At 46.9% G+C, this 23,414-nt stretch overlaps 5 protein-coding genes across 5 annotated transcripts; 4 read left to right on the top strand and 1 right to left on the bottom strand.

Moving 5' to 3' along the window:
• Window positions 1-7,685: 7,685 nt before the first annotated feature.
• On the top strand, window positions 7,686-9,875 carry EDB93DRAFT_1104264 (uncharacterized protein; the record flags this gene model as incomplete). The annotated part of the gene is made up of 10 exons (XM_041447397.1): window positions 7,686-7,827; window positions 8,372-8,498; window positions 8,569-8,659; window positions 8,795-8,845; window positions 8,901-8,965; window positions 9,013-9,080; window positions 9,134-9,222; window positions 9,297-9,338; window positions 9,576-9,713; window positions 9,813-9,875. 10 exons carry the CDS (start codon window positions 7,686-7,688, stop codon window positions 9,873-9,875), a joined length of 876 nt encoding a protein of 291 aa, XP_041307480.1.
• A 1,773-nt stretch (window positions 9,876-11,648) lies between these two features.
• On the top strand, window positions 11,649-12,569 carry EDB93DRAFT_459881 (uncharacterized protein). Its single transcript, XM_041456454.1, has one exon. The coding sequence runs from the start codon at window positions 11,882-11,884 to the stop codon at window positions 12,485-12,487; it is 606 nt and encodes a 201-aa protein (XP_041307479.1). The 5' UTR covers window positions 11,649-11,881; the 3' UTR covers window positions 12,488-12,569.
• A 1,060-nt stretch (window positions 12,570-13,629) lies between these two features.
• Window positions 13,630-19,335, top strand: EDB93DRAFT_1284804 (uncharacterized protein; the record flags this gene model as incomplete). Its single annotated transcript, XM_041454490.1, has 14 exons — window positions 13,630-14,561; window positions 14,611-14,694; window positions 14,744-14,810; window positions 14,874-15,197; window positions 15,247-16,365; window positions 16,417-17,329; window positions 17,384-17,443; window positions 17,502-17,632; window positions 17,682-17,849; window positions 17,901-17,969; window positions 18,018-18,101; window positions 18,150-18,276; window positions 18,327-18,616; window positions 18,667-19,335. The coding sequence occupies 14 exons, from the start codon at window positions 13,630-13,632 to the stop codon at window positions 19,120-19,122; spliced, it is 4,824 nt and encodes a 1,607-aa protein (XP_041307478.1). The 3' UTR covers window positions 19,123-19,335.
• On the top strand, window positions 19,204-20,470 carry EDB93DRAFT_459656 (phosphatidylethanolamine-binding protein). Its single transcript, XM_041456453.1, has 6 exons — window positions 19,204-19,577; window positions 19,625-19,783; window positions 19,838-19,919; window positions 19,972-20,080; window positions 20,132-20,158; window positions 20,209-20,470. Exons 1-6 carry the CDS (start codon window positions 19,346-19,348, stop codon window positions 20,416-20,418), a joined length of 819 nt encoding a protein of 272 aa, XP_041307477.1. The 5' UTR covers window positions 19,204-19,345; the 3' UTR covers window positions 20,419-20,470.
• EDB93DRAFT_1148300 (uncharacterized protein) lies at window positions 20,441-23,404 on the bottom strand. The gene is made up of 12 exons (XM_041449567.1): window positions 23,209-23,404; window positions 22,948-23,157; window positions 22,819-22,888; window positions 22,301-22,752; window positions 21,938-22,247; window positions 21,680-21,889; window positions 21,575-21,618; window positions 21,447-21,518; window positions 21,202-21,390; window positions 20,782-21,122; window positions 20,619-20,727; window positions 20,441-20,546 (listed from the first exon to the last, which is right to left on the bottom strand). Exons 1-12 carry the CDS (start codon window positions 23,338-23,340, stop codon window positions 20,523-20,525), a joined length of 2,163 nt encoding a protein of 720 aa, XP_041307476.1. The 5' UTR covers window positions 23,341-23,404; the 3' UTR covers window positions 20,441-20,522.
• Window positions 23,405-23,414: the final 10 nt, after the last annotated feature.

The raw sequence follows: 23,414 nt of genomic DNA, 5'->3' as shown, positions 1-23,414 counted from the left end.
TACACGCAGCGTCACATGTCAGTACTATACTCAGAGCTCAAGCGCCCACCCCTTTGAAAATAGGCAATGAAAGATTTTAAACCGCAGCGTGACAAGAATATTCGACAAATGAAGTGAGACACAAGCGTTAAATGCATGGGGCCCATGAAAGTTCGATGGCGTATTGTGTTTAACATTACTTTTGGTGTGCATATTAGTCTGTATTCGTCCATGCTACCTGGAACTTATTATATATTACCATTGACAACGTGAAGTACAATGATTGATCATGAGCAAAAGGATCCGTTCGAGGGTCGAGCACGGTTCGCGCTAGCATCAAATCTTGATTACCTTTGATTTACTACCCATGTATCGCACGGTTTGGGTGAAATGCAAAATTGATGCAGGGTATGTAGTGGCTTTCAAACGTGTTGAGGAGTCGGATTTTTGAACCGACAATACATTGCAGTCACGCGCACGTTTCTGACTACTTATCCCTTTTTTCTATAGGGTTTCGTTCAATGCAGTTCTGTTTGAGATCCAGGCACCAGGAATGGTCAACATCGCAAGGTAGTCAGAGGTGGTTCTGGTGCGTTCAATGGAGTCACAGGATTGTGTTCAGGCTGTCTGATTTGAAGATAAAATTCTATGTTGTTTCGTGAGTGGAATGTGTGATCGATATCCGCTTGCAATGCTTACAAAAATCGCTGAGCAGCTTGACTAGAATTTTGTGTTGAATTCATCGACATGGATATTGAAAGGGGAAAGAAATGCGTGATGAAGACAGGTTTCAACGGTGTCATCGAAGTTGTGATAGCTGGTAGAAGTGCGACATTCTATCGCAATCTTCTCCAATCCAAACTAGGAAAGCCGTGATTTGTAGTCACCCACGCCGCCAAGTGCAGTGTAGAGGCTCAAAATCCGCATGTTTGACCATAGCATCGATGACATTACGTCTCTGCTCCGCAGACAGTGGGACATGCCTGTTGAAAATATCCCAATCCTACGACTCGTATTAATTCCTCCGAACATTAATATTTTTGGTCGATTGCAGATTGTATGGCAAAGCTCCCATGTACGCAGCTGAAGTTCGCCCTGAATGATTGCTGTGGCTTTCCGAATGAGATCTGTGCGAGGTAAATGGAGTTATGTAAATCGACGTTATCGTTGGTTACCAGGATGATGTGCTGTGCCATCTGTAGTCGCACTGAGAATCCATATCAGATCCATTTTCCTACTTGACTGAAAAGGTACTGCGGGAAAACTTACCTGCTACGATAACTATCAGAAAGGCGCGAGCGCCAGCAGGAAGGGGTTGTACTTAAGTCCTTATATAGATAGATGAATATGAAGCGCAAGTACGTACACGATTGGCAAAGAAATGAAGGGGATGGACAGATTTGTTGTTCATCGTGAGTAGTTGGCCGTGCACATCCTTGGCAGATGCAGTGTCGGCGTTGGCTCCACATTTACACCCATTTCCAGTGTGACGATGAATCTGTCGGATGGCCATATATGTAGTACGTAGGGAGGAAATGAAATAAGGAGAGCATGACATGGTGGACGAGACTGGCGGTTAGTATTTTCAACACAAGAACTTCAGCAACGAAGCAGAGGTCGCCATAGTAGTGAGGAACTTGGCGGGTATTTGTGTTTTACGTAAAACACTAATTTATTTATATAGGCCTGGACCTGAACCTGAACCTTTCGTAATTACTTATATACTATCACCTGATTCGGAATGCACAATCGATGGATAATGCACAATGCACTCCAGAGCTCACCACTCTACATATATTTCATTCGGAACAGCTGGTGGACAATTATTAGCATACATTCAATAATACTACCAATTCAAAATTTTAAAATCGGTGCTGTGAAGCCTTCCCGAGATGAAACATTGTGCGAGTGTGCCCAAAATGAGTGATTTTTGGACACTAAATCCAAGATCCACCCAGATCCCATTAACCTATCAACACAGAAAGTTCAAAATATGTGAAATGCACCATCCTGAATCTACTCCAGGTGTTTCTATGTCAATAGGACACCACCACAGCATGCTATTCGCGATTCATGAGCAAAGCGTGACGGTCAGGCTAGATTGGGAAATCACACTCTCGGCTTGGTTGAGTCTCCGCTTTCTTTGCATTCGGCAGAATCGGCACATACCAGCATCTGTTCCTTTGAAGACACCAGAGGACATTGTTACATTACAAGGAAGGATATTGCTACTGCTCTTTCGCTGTCAACCGAGGGCACGAAGTCTGAAATTTTAGAACGCATCAAAGGACACTTGGAGAATACTCCCGACCTACGCCAGGACCACCGCTTTTCTGGTCTTTACACATCTCGTGGAAATCGGGCACCCCATGAGTCAAACGGTCATGCTGGATCTTCAAGAATTGACCATACTGCTCCCATTCAAGCTACACCATCTCAGCAGCTCGTTCCAAGCATCAGTCATGGTTGTATTTCACTTACTTCCATGTTTATTTTGTTGCTGATAATGTCTGAATAGCTATGCATAGTAACGGCGCTCCCTTCTCGAGTCAAGCGGCACAGCAAATGAACGGTCCTTTACCCTTCCCCTCATTTAATCCACCACCTGCATACCCACTCCATTATCCAGGTCGCGAGACACGATTCATGCAGCCAGTGCCAGCCCCAGAAGGGGCTCGTCCTCTTCGAACTTCACAAGACCTCCCACCACAGCTACATGCTGGGCCGTCCACTGGCAGATACATGCCTTACCCCCTGCATGGCCTTCCTGCACCATTAAATAGAGTTTCAGCAAATAATGATCACTCAGCACATCCTAGTGTTTATTACTAGATATTATTCCCTCAATGAAATTTGATTTGGAGCTCGTTATTGAAGCTTGAAGTTATGAACGGTGCGGAACACTGGACTTTCATTCGCTTTGCACGCTGTCGGACTGTGAATATCATTGTGTATTGGCCGAGGTGCCGCGCGTGACATAGTGTGACGAAATTGTGCATTTCTATTGTGTTTTCGACACCTCAACTTCCAGTGCTGCCGCTGCAACAAGCTCGCAACAAAATTAAAAAATTCTTGTTGGGCCTAATGCACAGAGACCTAAAGTATACACTACAGTAGATCCGATACGAATATGTGTTGTTGTTGTGTTGCTATTCAGCAATAAGTGTAAATTGTGCATTTCCCGTCGAATGATAGTACAGGTTCACTCCTCTCCCATATGAATCGTTGTCGACAATTGCTGAAATAGCTCAGCTTGTCCCCGATCTACGACCGAGATTTTTGACAAACAATAAATCCATTGACTCGTTGTAGCAGGAGGCCTCGGGCGTCTTCTCAACAGGGCAATACATGTTTGAGAGAAATTGGTAAGATTCAATGGCCTTGTCAGCTAGCTGATTGAACATAAATATGCATACCATACCTTTTAAAGACAAAGTTTATGTCTGTCAAAAGGTCTCGTGGACGACATAGTTCGACTGAATACAGTGAAAAACCTGCAGGGAAGGCAGACCGAGGAAATTCATACAGTGAGTCTGTGTAATATTGACACTACCAATCTGGAGCGACACTCCAATTGGGGATCTTGTCAATATCAAGACCAAGACTGTTGTTCAAAATGTCGCAAGGAGTTTATGCAAGTCTCGAAAACCGAAACCGGGGTTTTCAGCCCAACTCATAGCCTATAATGATGCCCAACACAAATGGACTCGCTTGACCTCCTACTAGTATGCACATCAAATATATAAATAAAGTTATTATGTAAATTTAGGTCAACTCAACCGTGACCTGGGTCCCTGCAGGACTCAGGGTACTACTCTTGGCTTGCTCCTGCTGCAGAGCCCTTTAAAGCATTTCATCTTGAGGTATATTCCTTTCAACTGTCTTCATACACAGTCAACTCAGATGCTGTATAGGTTTGTAACAGAGCATATCTCCCGTTGTGCATTGGCCTGCATCGTTTCTACTTTTCTCTGCATACTTTTTGTGACCATTCATCCATTTTCCCACTTGGGAGGATCGTCGGCTTTCCTTGTGTTGAGTTTGAAAGAGCTCGTATTTTCTGTCCAAGAGGATCTGGCCCAGCAGCTTGAAGTAACTATCATAAACATCACGGGTGCCCTAGCAGGTATTGGTATATCGACCTTCGCAAAATACCTTGCAACTATTCCACAAGAGGGATTGGTGACATCGTGTCTCATACCAGCTGTATTCCTCGTGATAATCAGCTCTTTCAGTTTGTCTTCCGCTGCATGCCATATAGACACAGCTAACAATCTATTCTAGTGGTGCCGAAGTCCGGTTTGGTTTGGTTCTTAGGCCTCTAAATGCGAACACCGAACTGGACCATCGGTTGCGTTCAGGCAAGGAGGACGAACGCTGGACCGGACACTGATGAACACGTTCACAAGCGTTCGGTTCGAGTTCAGAACGCATTCGAACACTCGAACACTACATATAAATTGACAAAAATTGCAAGAAATACATGAACAGTAAATGAGTAGCTAAATTTCGTCCATGGCAGGGTGTTCGTGAGCAGCAGCAAACTCAGCTTGAACCGTTGCGGAAATATGGCCTTGACGGTACCCACTTTTCAACAGCTGTAGGGCCTCAAATGTTGTTGGCAACAACTGATTACGGCGCGTGGTCCCAGTGATGCCGCCACTCGAAAACGCTCGTTCAGATGCGATGGCAGAGCCTTGAATAGCGAGGTAATCCTTTGCAATGCGAGAGATGGTGGGATATTGAATGGAATGGTGCTAAAGGCATTTTAAGTCAACTTGCAAGGAAACACGATGCGAAAAAACTCATGCCCCACCACGCCACTATATTCTCAACATCTTCTAATGGGGCAGCAAGGTACTCGTCGAGCTCCTGGTGAGGTCTTCGATTTGCGGTGTCATTTGCGACACGAGTTTTGACAGCATCGCACATCCAGCTATGGCCGTATGACCCCTGGCGAGCAAGCAAGGAAGGAGCCACAGCAGCTGGCTCTGCAGTGGCGGGTGAGACATTGCAATGATAATATTTGTCGAAAACCTTCCGCAAGCTTCTCATGCCCTCGTCAAAGTCGCGAGGCTCCCATTTACCCTTCGCGTATGCCACCTTATAGTTAGGATCGAGCACTACATTGTACATTAGATAGGGCATCATAATAAATAAAATACATACCGAGGCAAACAAAATAAACATCAGTTTCGTCGATTTTGTGGTACCATTTGCGAATATTGTCGAGGCCAGAGTTGATCGCGGATGAAAAGTCGTCAAACTTTGATGAACCAGCCATGTTTTGCCGGTACACCAGGTTCAGATGTCCATGAGTCGAACGTGATCGAAATTTTGCTATCAACTTCCTTAAGCTTCTCCTTCACACGTTGAACGGCAAGCTGCGCCCGTTCAAGAATTTTGTCTTGAGTTTTTGTGCGATGAGGAATGTCCCTGTCTGAAAGGGAAGGCCAGAGGTATTGAAGCAGCCGACGAAAGGGTCCCTTGCCAACGAGTTGGAACGCCTATCTATGGCATGAATATCCTAAGTCACAATTACAAAAAAAAAAACACTCACCTCGTCCTCAGACACGATAAGCTCGACAATGTAATCCATTAGACCAGTTGTGGTGAATTCAGGAATTTTAGCCGTAAGGGAGGCATCTAATGTTTGCTGTGCTTCGTCAGTTGCTTTGCAGTTAGGAGGTATCGCCTGATCATGCATCTTGATACCTCGTTTGTTGCAGCGGTTGCGGTATATTGGAAAGTGACACTTCGCGTTTCGAGCGATATGGGTGCGGCGAGTCGAAACACTGCCTTTGAAAAAGCAGTGATTGATGGGTACATCATTGGCTCTTAAATTGACATTAGTTATGCGTGTGACATTCAAAGTAAAAGTAAAAACGTACCTGCAGATCTCGCACCACCAGCTGTCTTCGGGTTCTTGGGTGTGCGGATTGATGTGTCCCTTCTCCTGAGTAAATACTACCTTCAAATCCCCACTGCACTCCTCTTTCTTCTTATGCTTGCGATTCTCACGATCCTTGTCTCCAAATACCTTGGTCCGCTCGTAAGCTTCTTCGGCCTCTTCTTCATCATCTGAGCAATCTTCTAGTGCAGGGGGTTCGTCGTCATCATCATCGTGGGACCCACGTTGCACTCACTTGGGTGCGGGCTGTCCTTGGGGAGGCACTGGAGCCACTCATTTGGCAGCTTTGGCTGGAGCTGTGTTGCCAGCATTGCGGATTTTTTCTGTCGGTTTAACGGCTCAGCCTGAGCGAGACACAAAGGCAGTTAGCTTGCCATTGGATGCAGGAGGCGGAGGTGGAGCAAGCATGGGGGTGTCATCGTTGGGATCATTGTACCAATCGATGGCGCTAGCGTCTTTGAGTTGGCCATTGGATCCAAGTGCGCAAGACATTCTCGCAGCCAGAAGGGTGAATATTGTACCTGTAGTAGCTCATTTATACCAAAATTTGTGGTTAGAGATTAGAAAAATGCGACGCACCTTGAACATATTGTTGCCATGCAATGACTGCAACAGTTGATTGATGTTGAAGCAAAAGCAAGTACCTGAACGAGCATCCCAAAGATATGTTCTGAACATAGATTAAATTATAATCCTAATAACGATTAACATAGGGCTTACCAAAACATTGAATAGATCACAGAGGAAGTCAGATGTCACTAACAGAAATGCATTCAGTCTTTTGGTCGTGAAGTAAGAGCCGTTCTGGAGATCAATGCTCCCAGAACTGCCAATGGCCATATGAGTTTGTTGCCAGGTGATCAGAAAAAATATTAGGATAGATGGATAGCAATAAGCTGAGGACCTCAAGCGGATCATAGACAGAAGGAAAGAACCGTTCGAACACGTTCGAACGGGTCCAGACGGGTTCACAAATCTGAGGCATCAGCCGAACGCTGAACCTAATAATAGGTTCGGTTCTTACTGTAGGCTGAACCTCGGACCAAACGGACAGTCCGGTTCGGAAGGGTTCGCGTTCGAACCGAAGTTCCGAACCGGACTCCGGCATCACTAATCTATTCTGAAAGCTGGTTGGGCAAAAAGCCATCTTCTTCCTCGTCTTCATTTATCTGCCCAGATATCGTGCTTTGTGTCCATATGGCTGTTGACCAACAATATTGGAATAACCTCTGTATGTTACTGTGCCCTTCCCCTTACATGTATTTTGACAATCACTCAGGCTGTCCTCTCAGACTCGGGCAATTTCTTATGGATCACCGTGACAGCTGTGTCCATTTGCTTGTTTTCTAGCATGTTGATCTTACATTGGTCCTCGACTCATCTTATCAAAGAAGTTGCATCGACATTGAGAATCATCCACCGATGCTTATCTGTGTGCATGGATAATCCATTCACTTATCCATCCTCCCAGAAAATTGCCAAATTGAAAGGTTTACACACAGAATTGGTCCACCAGTCTGTGACACTGAATGAGATGTACTGTCAAGCAGCTTTTGAACTCCGTATTGGTTGCGTTAGCGGTGAGCATCCTGTTCACATGCCCATTTTCCAAATATTTTGACATACCATGCTAGTTAAGTCTTTAAAGCCTCTCCTGGGCATGGTTGAACACTTGTGGCGAGAATTATCCTGGGGGATGGTTCCTTGGCCAGGTCAAAATGACTGGTCTAATCAATCAGATTGTGCTTCATTTTCCTCCTTCGAGGCTTCAGTAATAGAGCTTGGAAGAACCATTATGACATCAATTAAAACAGTGGAAGATCTGGTGCTTGGCGTGTATACGCATGCTTCCCTATGGCACAGGCCGTTGCGTGCAGAGAGAGATGCAGTTACTGCAGCTGCCATCAATCTCAATCTCGCATGGTACACTGCAAAAAGTGAGTTGTGTAACACTATTCAAACATGGAGCGAAGAACCGAGTTCCCCATCTGGCTCCATCGTTCCTTCCCATCTACATCATCAATGCCTGTTCACGATGTCATTGTTACAGGCAAGTGATTCTATCCGGGAATGATTATGAGCTGAATGCTCCAATAATGGAGCCAGATGGCCTACGACACAAGCCACATACTGCAAGTAGCTCAGAACATTGCTGCACACCATGAAGCTTCTCGACTTCACTTCTGGCACCTGCGATTGACATGGCAGTGGCTTGGTGTTGCACCTCGAACTTTCATAATGGAGGAATACGGGGCACCTATAGGCCATGATGCTTCTGAAGAAGAGACAACTCTATCAGCTGAGGAAGTTCAACAAGGCATTGCTTTTGTTGATTGACAGGATGAGATAACGAGTCAAGAGGTTTCCTATTCTCATGCCATCAGAAAAATACCCACTATCCCACAGTTATCATTGAAATCCATCTCACAATACTTGTCGCTGACACTGCAACACCTCCAGAACCATCCTGTCATACTTCAGCTTCAACTAGGAGCATCAAGGATAATCCGCAGCACGCAACATTCCAGACATTTGCAGCATGCGGCGAAGAATGCCATTGGGGTGGCCATGTTAAGTTTTCCAGCTTTCCTTCCTTCTCACTCAGCAGGTTTGTTTATTCGCATCCCCAGTCAAGTGTAAATTGTCATGAATTCAATGTTAGGTTTTCAGTGGTTTAGGTGGATCCATGGCCAATGGATGATTATTAACTATGTATGGGTCCTTGAAACCAATACTGGAGCGACCTGGCGTGTCGGTTACTTGCGTCTCGTAAATCCTGTTTAATCAAAAACTGCGACATCATGTTCATCCATTTGATAGTCAGGGACCATTCTAGGAGCTATCTATGCTTATATTATGCGCCTGCGATACCATCATTTTTACGTGCTAACTTCATTTGCATAGACATGGGTTATCTGCGGGAGGAATCCTATTGGCATAGTGGTAATGGTTACAGTGAGCAGTCTTGATATATTGACAGAACCCTGCATCTCCTGACTAATGTCTCCAGTTGTTTGATATACCCATTATGTGGCTTGTCATGAAAAGTAGGACTCCGTCCTTGGGTGTTGTCACGTAATGTCTCTGCCAAACCCCTATGCACGATGCTAATCGTCACCTAGGTCTGTTATGATCCCTCCTGTCGTGCTATATCAATACTTGACTCCGGGTTCAGGAGTGTCTACACAAGGTATCGATGTTTTACTTGTGGGTCTGGTATGAATATATCTCACGATTGTGCAGACTTAGCTTGGATGAGGGGTTCAATGATTGCTTTTGGCATCATCGCTGCATTGGTAATGAATGGTCTTGTTTTTCCTCAGTACAGCCAGGTATGGCAATGTTGTTCAAGATCGTCCTCATTTGCTAATGTCCAGAAGGTGTTGTTTCTGAATCAGACCAGTAGGACATTGAGATTGCTCAGCCAATTATACCTTCTCCTCGTACAGTATGTTACCCCCTGTTTATGATGGGCTCCTCCTTAACCAATTCTAGGGGGATGTTCCAGAGTATATACACATTTACGCTGCAGGACAAACAAGAGTCATTGAAGTTAGAACTTCAAATTCGCAATGCACTCCATTGATCATCATCGCTGCTGACTATCATGAATGACGAACTCAGTCTAGTGCCAGTAGGCTTGAATACCCAGTTCAATTTATTTTTACAACTGTTTCATTCACAGAAACCAATGTGCCACTACCACGAAGTTGTCCTCAAAATACAGAAGATTCTTGACTTAATGACTGGTCTTAGAAAGATACGGGAAAATATACCCCACAAGGAGACTATCGCGTCAGTCCTGAAAGAACGGAAGGAATTTGTATGTACCGACAAACTCGGCTGCTAAACTGCATCAGACGCCCTTGTCAGGTATCCTGTATCTGCATCTCGCTGTTTGCGAGTCAGCACGTCTTTCAAGCTCGACAACCTCTACCGCAGTTCCTCCCATCTGCGAGACAAGCACTTGAAACACTTGAATTGAAAATAGAAGCCTCCTTCATCAGGAAATTCTCACATTCCTTGATCTCCTTAATCAGCTTAACCTACTTATCTCAAAACTTGTTTGCTCTCTCTCACATTATTTACCTGGCATATTATATTTCTCTAGTGTGAAGCATAATAAAACATATATATCAATATACCTCAACATTTCCTTTCTGAATATATTCAAGTTGAAATGTTGGACAAGTAGATCCACCTTTCAACAAGACACTTAAGTGTATTAAGTCTGTTTAAGGACAAATAAAGTAATGTGAGAATTTCCTGATGGCCTTGCAACGGGGTATTGATGCGGATGTGTCGGTTAAGGGCATCTCCCTGGCGTACTCAGTTGCGGAAGGTGAAGTCATGAAGGACATGGTGGATACCATAGAAGATTTATTGGAGCTGTGCCGCCAGCTATTCAGTGCATCGGTGTGGTTGACCCATACCTGGCCAGAAACGACTGTTTACAATGCTGATGAATGACCTGAAACACCTGGTGAAGGATGGTTTAGTACAGTGGGATGCATGTAGAAAGGATAATCCATTTAGAGACCTTGTCATATAGCATAGATGTAATTTCAAGGGTAATAGTAGCTAGAGTCATCGTGTACCATCATACTAAATGTAACAAGGAGAACTATTTTATTGTGACGTCACGCAGTTTACGCGTTGTTATTCGACCAAACAACACGATGTCAATAAATCCAAGTGACACGTCTCCTTCTCTTCTCTACACCAAACGCTACCATGTCTAACGTCTGCTGTCTATTTTCCAATCACCTGGCCACTTTGGGTGACCATTCGCACCAACACGCTATCCAGGCCACCATCGAGCTCATCGCTGCTTCCAGCCACAACATCCATCCTAACTGGATGAATAACTAACCCTAATGTTTATTGACTACGGGGAGAATATACTTCTACTTGCATGAACCACAAACAATGCGGCATTGTTCTGGGGTTGGACCGCGTTATGACGGTGGTCTTCCATGTGCGCCTCAGGCGTTTGCCCGCTTGCTGCTGATTTCTTCTGCGATGAACTCTTTTGTAACCACCTCCATCGCCTCTTCGGAACGCACTCGTAACCGACCACGGAATCACCTCTATTCACGCATACGCACAAACCTGCGCATGTGCTGCCTCGTGAACCCTTTGCGGTCATGTTTGGACATCACGCACAGAAAGCTAACAACTTTCATACGTCCGGCATGGTTGCGACAAAAGGGAAGGCGGTACCGGAAATGCGTCGGTTCAAGTCGTGGGCAGAGGTTGAACCACGGAACGTGTGCTAGAGAGGCGTCGCGGGATTTCATTTGGTGACCTTCAAGAGAAGGAGCAGATCACGCACCGGTCCGCATTCTGTGGTTAACTGCCAGTGGCGTACATCCTGGGTCACGCACAGATTTCTGTAGAGATCAATTTGCCCAGGGCCGCTTTGGGAAGACCAGTTATCTTGACTTGCGCCTTTGCCCTCACCTCTTGTGGTTCATATTCTTCAGCAAGTCAACGCACATGATTCCCGTAGCCCCGAGTCTTTGACTCTTCCCTCGTTGTGGGTGGTCTCACTGGGATCACCTGCTCCTCACCTCCGGCGTCTTATGATTTGCTCGCCGTGAGCAATGTTTGTTTTCTCTGTCGTCCTTTGGAACGGGAAAGTGTACATGGCTTTAAAGCGTCGGCGCGCGCAGCAAACACCATATCCTGGCTTCGCGGTGATTTGCGACATGGAGCCTGGTCTGGAGTGCACTTGGTCGCGAATATGGTACGGACGGGAAAAGGATACTGAAGACTGTCTCGGCTAGTGCATTGTGGGTGCAACTTTGCTGTCGTCCCTGCAGCTTTGGCTCCCCTACCCTACATGCCAGAGGCATGCTACGGAGTTACCGCGTATGATTAGCTTATCCCATACTTTAACGCTTTCTGTGATCATCTTTATGATGCTGCTGACCGTTGTCATTCTGAAGGTTCAGGTTATGTTTCAGACCATTCGCTCGAAGTTGACTTATGTCGGCGGGATCATCGCCAAGACCTGATCTGTCGAATGCGCTTCTGCTTTTTCAACCATCCTTCGATTCGCCGGTCTGTTTCTCGTATCCATGTTCGGTCCGCCCTGTGGGTTACTTGGGATCCCTATTCGCAGGTTCAACTGGTTCAATCCTGTCTTCTTTTGTCTTCAATCATGGGTTTGGCTCTCACCCCAAGTCTACTGTCATTCCGCTGCATTACTCCTGCTTTGGGAGGGGCAATAGAGACTTATTCTCGAGTTCAGCAGTGATGGGACGGCTTTGTGGCGTGCATGTTCCTTTCCCGGATGACAGGATTACACACAAGACAGGTAGATCTGGAGGGATCATGTTGATGATGGGTGAAGGCCTCATGGAGGCTGTGGTTGCCTTGGTTTACCGCGACCGGCGTACGGGCAAGAAGGTGATTGGGAAGTTGCCGGGAGTGTGTTCCAGATCTCGAGCGACGGCTGAATGGTCAATGACTTATTCCGGACTGGATGTGACTTCCGTGACGCACGTCGTAGAGACGGTGATGGGCGGTGTGCGAGTGTGGATGGACGGTCCGAGTTGTGCAAACGACAAGGATAGTTCAATAAGTGGCTAAGTAAAAGTACGTGTGGCCACCCTTCTGACACGGTGCGTGGCGGTTGGGATTGGTCCGAGCGGGGAAAGCTTTTTGCTTCGAAAGCGGATGAGTCCAGCCCTTTACGGGCGCTGTAGGTTGGCGGCAGTGAGGGCAAATGGTGAAGGCTGATAACCTCGTGACCCATGGAGTCCAACAATTTTTTGCGTACCCGTCTTCGTGACGGTTTTCTTGTCTGTTTTCATTTGCAACATTCAGCCCACCGCTATAATCTGGGTGTACATACAATCAGATTATACCACAGTTTTGAACACATGCCCATAAATTTGAAACAGTCAAACTGAGGAAGTATGAGATTATTGTACTAGGCTACAAAGATGTTGTAGATCATCATATGGCATACCCATACACCACTATATCACCGCTGTGACTGTTGCGAGACAACCTGTGAACCTTGTCCTTCTCGCAGGAATCAATATTGTGTGACCGTGTGGGAACTTGCGCTGGGGTAGGTGGGGTGACAGTCATGTGTATAATAGGAAAGCCCTTGGTGGAGGTAAGATCAACCGTCGGACAGGAAGGGGAGACGGAGACAGTCAGGTCGTTGTCCGAACTCTCCTTGCTCCGGGGAAATCTCGAGAACGAGTGGCAGGGGTAACGATCGTTGTGGCGACGGATACGCACGATGACAAGCAAGAGTATGCCGAGGAAGGTGACCATGACCATGAGGGTAAATATGATCATGACAATGGTACCTTGAACTTTGTAAACCTGTATTCTGTATATTTGATGCGCGGGTGCTTACCAAGGCTGAGTGAAACAGACATGAATGAACAACAGATCGTTCTCAGCAAGAGTAATAAAATGAGCTAAGTAACCGTTTCTGCGCAAAGGAAAGTATGCAGGACGAGTGAGAGATTAGTTGTAAAGTGGATTGTTCATTGAAGGCGACCGAATAAGTACGATGTACATAGGGGATTTGGTCTAATTCAGAATCTCACGCTGTTGACCTTTATTTGGAACTGGCTGGCAATGTACTAGTCCTTGGTAGTACATAGTGACAACAGCACGGACGCGTTCATCTACTTAATTATTTTTTATTTCTAGATACCACTCGTCTCTTCAGAGTCGACGGGCTCAGCCCAGCGGAAACGTCCTCACTAATGGACATAGTATTTGGCAGGAAGAAAGGACGGCCCCGCCAGTCCTCGGTTACAGGTCGTGATCTCTCTGAGCATTCTATTCCCTATGACAAGCTTGCTCCTGCCTCTCTGGTCCCAATGCCCGTTGGAACCGTGTCTCAAGGCCTGCGGGGTACACTTTCAAATCCAGTCATTTCAGCTCCTCTCACAAATCCCACTCTCACTCACAATGGGACCGAGATGAATTACAGTCACTTCACTGCTTACCAGCGCAGCAGACTCGAACGAGATCGGGTCAACTCTTCTCGTCCAGATTCTAGCGTCAGTGCAGCAGACTCCTCCACCCTTTACAATGATTCTGTGGTTTCGTTCACCACCGGAAAGCGACCCAAGACGCCCACTCATAAACTTCGCAGAAGTGAAGCATCTGGTTCATCTGGCCGACGTAGTCCAAATGGTGCCGATTTTGGCTCGATTCCTCTCCCATCTTCACCGGCCTTATCTTACTCTTCTCTTCGACCTGGCTCCTCTATGCCTTTTTCGTCAGAAGCCGAGCGCACCTCTCGCTTCTCGAGTTCCGATACTCACTCCAGCCATCTATCGCATTTCTTCCATAAACCTCATTCGAACCAGGAAGAATTCGTCCTTCCCCGACCAGAGAGAGACGAGGATATCGAAGCTCTCTTTGAACACGTATCAGCGACTCGCGACCTCCCTCCGGTGAACAAGCTCACCATTGAACAGAAATGGCAGTTGGTATATGGTGCAGAACAATTACGATGGCAGGAGGAAAAGACTCGAGAGGAACAGGCTCGGAAGCAGGGTGATTCAAGTGCAGCAGGCTCTCTTGGCGAGGGAACACCAGATTGGTACATTAGAAAGTTCCTCGACAACACCATTACTGCGAAACAGGCTTCAAGTGTCTGGGTATCCTTAAAGAGTCACGAAACGAGGTAGGAGGCCAATCCTTACGTTGTAATCGCTGATAACCTTGGTGTTTAGTTGGCTTGAACGCTTCATTGAGCTGCAGGGGGCATCTGTATTGGCGCAGGCGCTAATGCACATAAGCCGTAAAGGTGCCAAGAGGTATTATCGTTGTTCTAAATCCAGGTCCATCTACTAAAGTTTCTCACAGGCTCCAATCTGACACCCTTCTCGAGGGTGAGATCGCCAAGTGTTTGAAGATTATTTTCAACAGTGCTGTATGTTTCTTTTTCATTTGCTCGTCATAGTTCATTGGGCTCAGATCCTTGCGGGTGCTTTAGTCCAGAGTGCGCGATGCTATAAAGTTGAATGGTGTTGTCACTCAAATCGCGTCTTCTCTCAATTCACCTCATCTGCCAAATCGCAAAGTGATTTGCGAAGTTCTCCTCTCTATCATTTACAACGGTACAGACCCTCTTTCATTAGTATTTCCAGCTTTAGAAGCCCTTAGTGGCGCCAATGGCGAGACCCACGGATATTACGATTATTGGTTCAGGTCTCTTGAGAGCGCGCTCTTGGGCAGGGGCAAGATGGGGAGTCTGGTCGGAGCTAGCGAGGAAGTTCGCAAAGGCGCTGGACATGACAATTCCCTCGCAGATTATGCAGTAAGCATGCTTCACCTGCGTTTTAGCTAGAATATTAATTTGTCTCTAGTCAACCAATCTTTTCGTGATTGTTCATATCATAGACGCCATAGAAGACTTGGATGTACGGTTGCACCATCGCTCGTTAATGGACTCTGCTGGTCTTCAGCGTATCATCGCTCTATGTCACGAGATTGGTACTGAGCCTATGGAAGCACAGCTCGCGGAACTGCAGGAAATGCTAGATGAGGATGAACAACGACTGCGGGAGCGGTACGACCAGAAAATACTTCGCGACCTCAATAGCGCTGAAGATATTTGGAATGCCCTTCGTCACAAAACGGAGAGCACAGGTGCCAAGGAGTACTTCCTCTCTATGATGCGGCATCTACTACTTATCCGGGAGGAAGGCCCTGATATGATGCGCCTTTATCAGCTATTGGACTCACTAGTCACGGACGTGGTTATGGACGGGAAACTTGCCACCGCGGAGAAGAGACTTGGACACACTGTTCAACGGATTATTGGCCAGCTCAACGATGCTCAGCGATATCAGGATGCCATTCAAGAGGCTGCTGAAGCTCGTTCTCAGGCTCTGCGCTTAAAGCTTGAGAAGGAGGCCCTTGAAGAGGAGATGGCGCAAGGTTCAGACGGCCTCGTCGGTCATCTTAAGGCACAGGTCGCTCTCCTTGAGCAGAAACTTGGCTCCCACCGGGAAACCACGAAGCGTCTTCAAGGACAACTTGAGACGCAGAAGGCCGGGTATGAGGAACAAATCGCTCAACTGGAAGCTCAAATCATGGAACTGTTCAGAATGCTAAGGGAGGTTGGCAAGGGCTACGAGAAAATCCTTGACTCTAGTTCTGGGACCATGGACCGGAAGACCTTGATAGAGACCCTGAACAAGCATCTCGAACGAACCAAAACCATCAGCATCCTTGAAGGGCGTGGTAAGAAAACGAAAGGCAACAAGCAGGAGGATGCTGAAAATGACGAAGACGACCAATTAGATGATGACGCCACTCCTCGGAAGTCAGATGTCCAACGGGGCGCTAATGGCGGATCGCAACATTCCAAGGCCGCCCGGATATCCGGGGTCCCTAACGGTCACGAGTCGCAATTCATGGATGCTGACGAGGCAGACGAACGAGCACAAATCAACCATCAACTTGTAGCGAATGCCAAATTTGTACGATCTTTTCATTAGCAATGCTTGTAAATGCTCATTGGTGTTGTACAGTTATCGCCTGAAGATGGTGCTGTCGCTAGTCCCCGGAGTATTAACCGCTCACCTAGGCGTACAAACCGTCTGATATCAGGCGATGCCACACCATCACTACCCCGTTCACATCGCGCTAATAATCTTCTCGCGCCTCGGTATGACAACACATTTGATTACAGTGATAACGAATCGTCGCTACGTGAAGACCATGATGCGGAGAGCGAATTTGGTCAATCCACACGCAGTGAATTTACCGCTTTGACCGATGATACCCAACCTACATCTGTCAGCTCGGACAGCTCTTCAGAAGCGACCCGTGGGCCCATTGCTGTGTCCTTCACTGAACAACTTGCTAGAAAACTGCAATCCCGGGGTCGAATACCACCTGTTTCGGAGGATAGTCCAACACCATCTCTGCTTGCTTCCCTCGTCGAAGAATCTGATGTTACGGCAGCACCACCACCGCCGCCGCCACCACCGGTACCACCGAAAGATGATCATGAATCAACCCCGCTAGCTCCTCCTCCTCCTCCGCCTCCTCCGCCACCACCACCACCACCCCCTGGATATCTTCCTCCTATTCCAACTTTTTCCAGTGCCCCGCCGCCGCCACCTCCGCCGCCGCCCTCTTTCCTGAAGGGTGCTACTTCTAACCCAAGTTCTGCATGTAGTTCAGCTCGAGCATCCATGTTCCTCAGTGCAAATCTCAATGTCCTACTTTCTGCTCGCAAAGATATGCCATTTACGCCTAGTGCCAAGATGAAGCAGTTACAGTGGGACAAGCTCCCGCAACAGCAAGTCGGCAAGACCCTTTGGAAAGACGAAGAACCTGAGAAAGAAAAAGAAATGCTCGCTAAATTACAATCTGACGGAGTGTGGATGGAAATGGAAGAAGACTTCAAAGCCAAGCAGTTGATGATCAATCTCATGGGTGTGTTCTCTTCATTTTTTTTGTCATTTTAGTTGACACTTTCTTCCGGGAAAGCTCGGCAGAGGCAAGCTGAGTTGAAGAGTGTCCTTGACCCACAGACGAAGAAACGAGTTGGTGAGTTTTTGGAGCGCCAGAAGATCTTGGAAATACCACTTAAAATCCTCTTTTCCAGAGATACTTATACAGCGGGTGAAGAAGATGGAACCTGAGGAAATTGCACGCCGCATACAGCAGTTCGACCAGGAGATGTGCTCTGAAAACTTCTTGAGCGAACTCAAAGGCGTCCTTCCTACCCCAGAACAGGTGCGATACCTACCAAATGCTTAGGTCTTGGTGGTTAAGTCATGTTTAGATTGGCAAACTCAATGTATACCGTAACGCTGAACCTGAGGAACTGGCTGGATTACACCCTTCTGACCGGCTCATGGTCAAACTTATACAGATTGACCGTCTTGGTCCCCGCATAGAGGGTATGCTTTACAAGTGCAAGTTCGAGGAACAGTGGCTGCTCCTGGACGAGGTATTGTAGTTATTCATTGAGCATTTTAAGCTATTCACCGTCATTACATAGGGTGCAAGGAAGGTGAGCGAAGCAGGAGATGCTTTATTGCATGCCAAGCACTTCAAGGAGGTTCTGAATGTAGGTCCTGAGCTCAAAGTCTTGTTTTTGCCTAAAATAGCTTTTCAGCTTATACTCATGATTGGCAATTACATGAATGGCACAGGGATTAAGGGAGGCGCCTTTGGTTTCAGAGTGAGTAGTATTAACAAGGTAAATCTCTCTTTTTTATTCTCTCGACTTGGCTTAATGTCACTACAGCTTGTTGACACTAAATCGGTCAACAACACCACACTACTCCACTTCCTTGAGCGGACAATTCATAAACATTTTCTAAGCATGGAAGAGTTTTTAGACGAGCTCGCCAAACCTGCAGAGGCTTACCGAGGTTTGCTCCTGCTGTACAACAAGCCTATATCAACTGACATAACTCATCAGTGAATACTCAGGATATCAGAAAGGATCTTGCTGAACTTCGCGATGGTTTGAGACGTATTCGCCAAGAATTGAATGACCATCACACCGACCTAGCACAAAATGACGGGTTCAGCAACCAGATGTGGACCTTCGTCGGAAAGGCAACGTCGAGGCTAGAATATCTCGTCGATGATGTAAATCACGCGGAAACCACGTTCACGGAAGTGGTCAAGTATTATGGCGAGGATGAAAAGAACATTACATCACCGGAATTTTTTGCGGTTTTCAAAACCTTTGTCACTTCTTACAAGGTCAGTGGTCCCGACACGTTGGTACAATGAGGTTACCTAACGTTTTACAGAAATGTAAGATGGAGAACCAAAGCGCTGCTGAGGAGAAGGCTGCGGTTGAGAAGCGGAAGCAAGCTATGGCAGAGACAAGGCAATTGCGCCAGAACGCCAAGGATGCTAGCATACGAGAGGAAGATGAGTCGGTTCTGGATAATTTACTGGAGAAGCTGCGCAGTGGAGACACAGTTACACGTCGCGCAAGAAGGGCTCGTCAGAAACCAGATGCTAAACCTCTCATACTTCCACTCGACACTACCGACGTCGCGCGAGATATGCTGGCTGCTCTTCAAGCCGATGGCTTCGGGACGTCTTCACCTACTATCCCTTCTGCGCCACGACGGCGGACGCGAAGAAGGACTGACCTTGGTGGTGCTGACTCACAATCTGCCCTGTCTCCTACAGTAAGCTTACCAGATCTACCCAGCCCAGACGTAAGAGTGGACTCGAATTTTTCGGACGTGACATAATTCTTTCGCCCGCCTTCTTTAGATGTTTCTTTATCTGTATCGTATCTCTTTGCTTTTAAAAGTCTCGCCACACATCTTACTGATGAAGGACCGTTTGTTTGTCAATGTTCGACCATTGGATCCGATCAAGTTCGACTTTCAGAATTCCAAGTTCTGAACCATTCTCTTTATAACTCTACATTGACTCTATATACATACTTCATATATAACATACCCTTCGAACATGATACCTTCCGCTAGACGTATGTTTTTCTCTCTGCTGCTTCTCGCCTCGCCCCTCGTGCATGCCACCCAGTCCGACAACACGACTCTAGGAATTGAAGTTATCCGCGCTCATTTCCAGGGTGCTGGTCTGGTGCCATACTTGTTGGCGAACTTCACTCCTACTGCGCTTCTGACCGCAACGTATACCGGCGGCGGTATCGTGACCCCGGGTCAACTTCTTCCAAAGTCTCGTAGGTGAATTGTGTTCACCGTAGGATTTTGTTCATCCCCGTGCCAGGGACGCAGACTGCCCCAAACCTTACCATCACACCCGCCAATATGACAACATTGTTAAATGAGAAATACACTCTTGTGATGGTGGATGCCTGGGCTCCGGGACATACTGACCCGCGGGGTCAGATCTGTCACTGGGTTGTCAATGGTGTAATCGTACAAGGTACGGATATGCTCCTTATTGCATCTGTGTTTTGAAGGTTGACGTTGTGTACAGATCACTCTGTATTAACACACGCAGGCGTGGTGGTAGAACAATACAGGGGTCCAAATCCACCGTCCGGGAGTGGACCACACTGGTTACTATTGTCTTCTTCCTTTAAAGAAAACACTAGTTCTGATATCCTCCAGTTATGCTGTCTTACTCTACGCTCAGCAGTTTCTAACCGTCCCTCCGCTGCAGAAGTTCCATACCCAAAACAATGATCCAGGATTTTTCCACCTCGCGGATTATGTTAAGGTGTGGTCGCTTTTCTCGTTGTAGATCTATCATTAACAGGACGCCTATAAGGCCTCGAACATTGGACCTCTAATTGCCGTATGTGTTCTGCGAGGAATACATTTTCTGTCACTAATTATTTGATCAAGGGAACCTACTTCACGGTCGAGGAAGGGGTGGCTACCTTCACGCCCTCTCCTACATCTCCTATTATGACATCTACTCTCCTAGCTTCAGGATCTAGTGGTCCGTCCGCATCAGCTGCTGGTTCAGTAGCTCAGCACAATGGTGCACTCTCTTCATCAAGTAATTACTTAACCATCTTCCTTGCGCCCTTCTTGTGGCTTCTAGCGTTATAGTTACTTTTACTTCACTCAGTCGTTGTGTACAAATCATATGAATCATAAATTATCATGAGTAAGACAGGATATCCAAGCTGATGGGTCTTAAAGCAACGCGGCCACTAGCTTCCAAACCTTTCTCTCGCCTGTAGGGTATTCGGATGAGTACCAAGGCACCATGTCGTATATTGATTTTGGCCGAAAGTGACTACACTCACCGCATCCTGTGCCATGTGCACATAACCAGCATAACCATCAGTATACTTTCCCAACTCCCTGCCTTTGCTAGCACCTAAGCCTACCCCTTGTGCATAAATGTTTGTTTGGCTGAAGTCGCACGATTCATCAGCGCTTGGCCATAGATAATTAATGCATACATACATTGGATCCACCCTGCCTTCGCCATCGGTGCCTAGCCCAGAACCTTCCTTCCAACCCATTATTTTCAGGAGTTTATTGCCGACATTTGCTTCATCCTGTCCAGGATTGACTACTGGGGGGGGTGAAGGGGGAGGAGGCGGGCCTTCAACGTGCCGTCTCTTCTTACCGATTGTACTGACAATGTTGTCGGGTAAAGGTACGTCAGGCTGGTTATGCATAATACGTCGTTCTGATGCTCGATCACGATATTTGGGCTGTTCAGGAGCCTTGTCAGCAGTCTGACGAGCAGCTACAGCTTTTTCCCGTGCAACGTCTCTCAGATTAGCGTCCTTGAAATTCTTCTGTATAACAAGAAGGATAGATTGCAATGAGAGAAACCGTCAGCCCACTCTGACAATATTGCATTTGTAAGAGGCGCGCCTTGTGGAGATCGGACTCTTTATTGTGACGCTTCAATTGATCAAGACTCTTGAACTGCCGGGCGCAAAGCAAGCATGTCATGGCAGTAGTATCAGAGAACTCGAATTCGATTTCAACAGGTTCCGGAGAAGGTGCTTTGGATGGTGTTGTTGCAACCATAGTCGGCGTCACAACAGCCGGGGAATTGGCCTGTAGAACCTGAATGATCAGCTACTTGTTCTTGGTATTACAACACATCTGCAAACCGGCGCATGGGCATTCGGGCCATCCTTCAGTTCTTCTTGAACTTGATTCCATTTCTGGATATTGCTGACGGTCTGATACGAAGACCGAAAATCATTTTTTCTGACAACTCCTACATGCGCGAACGAACCTTTTTGCTTGTGATGAGCGGAGCGACCATCTTCGACGCTGTCACTGCCACCAAACAAATGTCAATTACCATGCTCAAATAATTGAAGAGAACATATGGAAGAACCTTTGTTGTCTTCAGCGGAAGTTCCTGGCTCGGCGTCATCTTCATCATCGGCGAAGTCTTCGGCAGAAAAACCCAGTGATAACTGTCCCGGAGCCTTTGAAGTCGATACATTAAGCTTACTTCCAAGGGCACCTCTGTTAAAATTGAGTGTGACAGGTTTATCTGAGATAGGCAATACTGAAGGCGCAAGAGGCTTGTGCAAGGCATCATCTAGTTCCCTGCTTAATTAGTGAGAGAAAGAAAATTTTGTTGGCGCACCTTTTTTCTTCTTTTCCTTCTTCTCTTTGACGGGCCCAGTTGAGGGTTGGACCTGGGGTTGCGCAGGTTCTTCCACTTTGAACTCCAACACAGCAACCATGGCAGAGTCATCCCAATACTTTACAAATGCGCCTTCAACTCCACCCAGGTTCATGGACGACGGAATTGCAGTTTCATCGCGCAGCATATGATCAACTGGTTGGAATGAGTATTGATGAGCAAAGGAAGCGGCGACTGGCTTGTCGGAGATTCGAAAGCCTGAAGGGTGAATATGAGGAGACATGCTAGTAGCCAACACTGAAGCTGCAGACTGTAGAAGAAACCGATCAGAAACCAATGTTGAACCACTCTTCGTCACGTTACCTGATTGTCGATAAACTCAACAAATGCAAATCCGAAGCTGGCCAATGTGACCCTATCTTTAATGAGGATAATGCGTTTCATGCCTTTAGCTCCGTTTTTCCCGGGGCCTGCTGAATTCATCATGGCCTGAGCAATTGCTTGCGGCCCCGACAGCGGATCTAGACCACGGAAGAGTAGCACTGGCCCTTGAGTATTGCCAATGTCACGCGTGCCATCGTTCATGTTCTGGCGACCACGAGCTTTGTCAGGCAAAGCACTTTGCGAGTAGTCGATCTTGACCCGTCGACCATTGTGGGGAATGCCGGTCTCAAGGGCCTTATAGAATGTAGCTGTCGCTGAAGCGCCGTGCGAAGCGGGTGGAGGCACCTGAATAAACGGGAATATGGGATCCACAAATGCACGGGCATGTTCAACACTCGCGAACTGGGCAAAGCCGAAGCCCTTTGAGATACCTTCAAAAATTCAACGGCCACAAACGTCAATGCACGGCATGAATATGAATACGAATGGGCAAGTGCCTGTTGATCTGTCTCTTATAATGGTGACCGTTTCAATGTTGCATCCATTGTTGGACAGGTATGCCTGCAGCTAAAGTATAGCATAGATTCAGCTCGGTACTCGAAGATATGTAAAGTGCGTCGACAAACATCCGCCTCAGAAAAGTCAGGATCCAGTCCTAGGAAGATGACGTGGGGACTGGGCTCGCTAGGGACTAGGCGCTTTTTTCCTTGAAAGCCTTTCTGGTGCCTGTCGTCTTGAGAATGATCGTATGCAAAGTCCTGTGGTCTGCCATGAGAATGTTGATTGTAGGAATTCTCGTAGGTGTGTTCTTGGTAGGCAAGGCTCGCGTCGTATCCCTAATGGACACGAATGAGAAAAGGAATAAGTTTGACAGAAAGACCACGCACGCCATTGTTGAATTTCCTACGCTTCCCATCCCCGTAGTCATCATCCCTTCCTCTACCTCCTTTGTCAGCAGTCCATGCCCCACTGTCGCCCCAGTTGTCCTTCCCTTGATCCCAGTCACGGTTATAAGCCATGGAATAAAGAGTTAACACAAATTCCCTTAAAGGATGATGAAAGTCAAGAAGCAAAAGATATTCATGAGGAACTA

This window comes from Suillus bovinus (genome assembly GCF_016758785.1).
Source record: "Suillus bovinus strain UH-Sbo-P2 chromosome Unknown EDB93scaffold_30, whole genome shotgun sequence".
NCBI lineage: Eukaryota > Fungi > Basidiomycota > Agaricomycetes > Boletales > Suillaceae > Suillus > Suillus bovinus.
The sequence above is the reverse complement of the archived record's forward strand: the minus strand, read 5'-3'. Positions and strand labels throughout refer to the sequence as shown.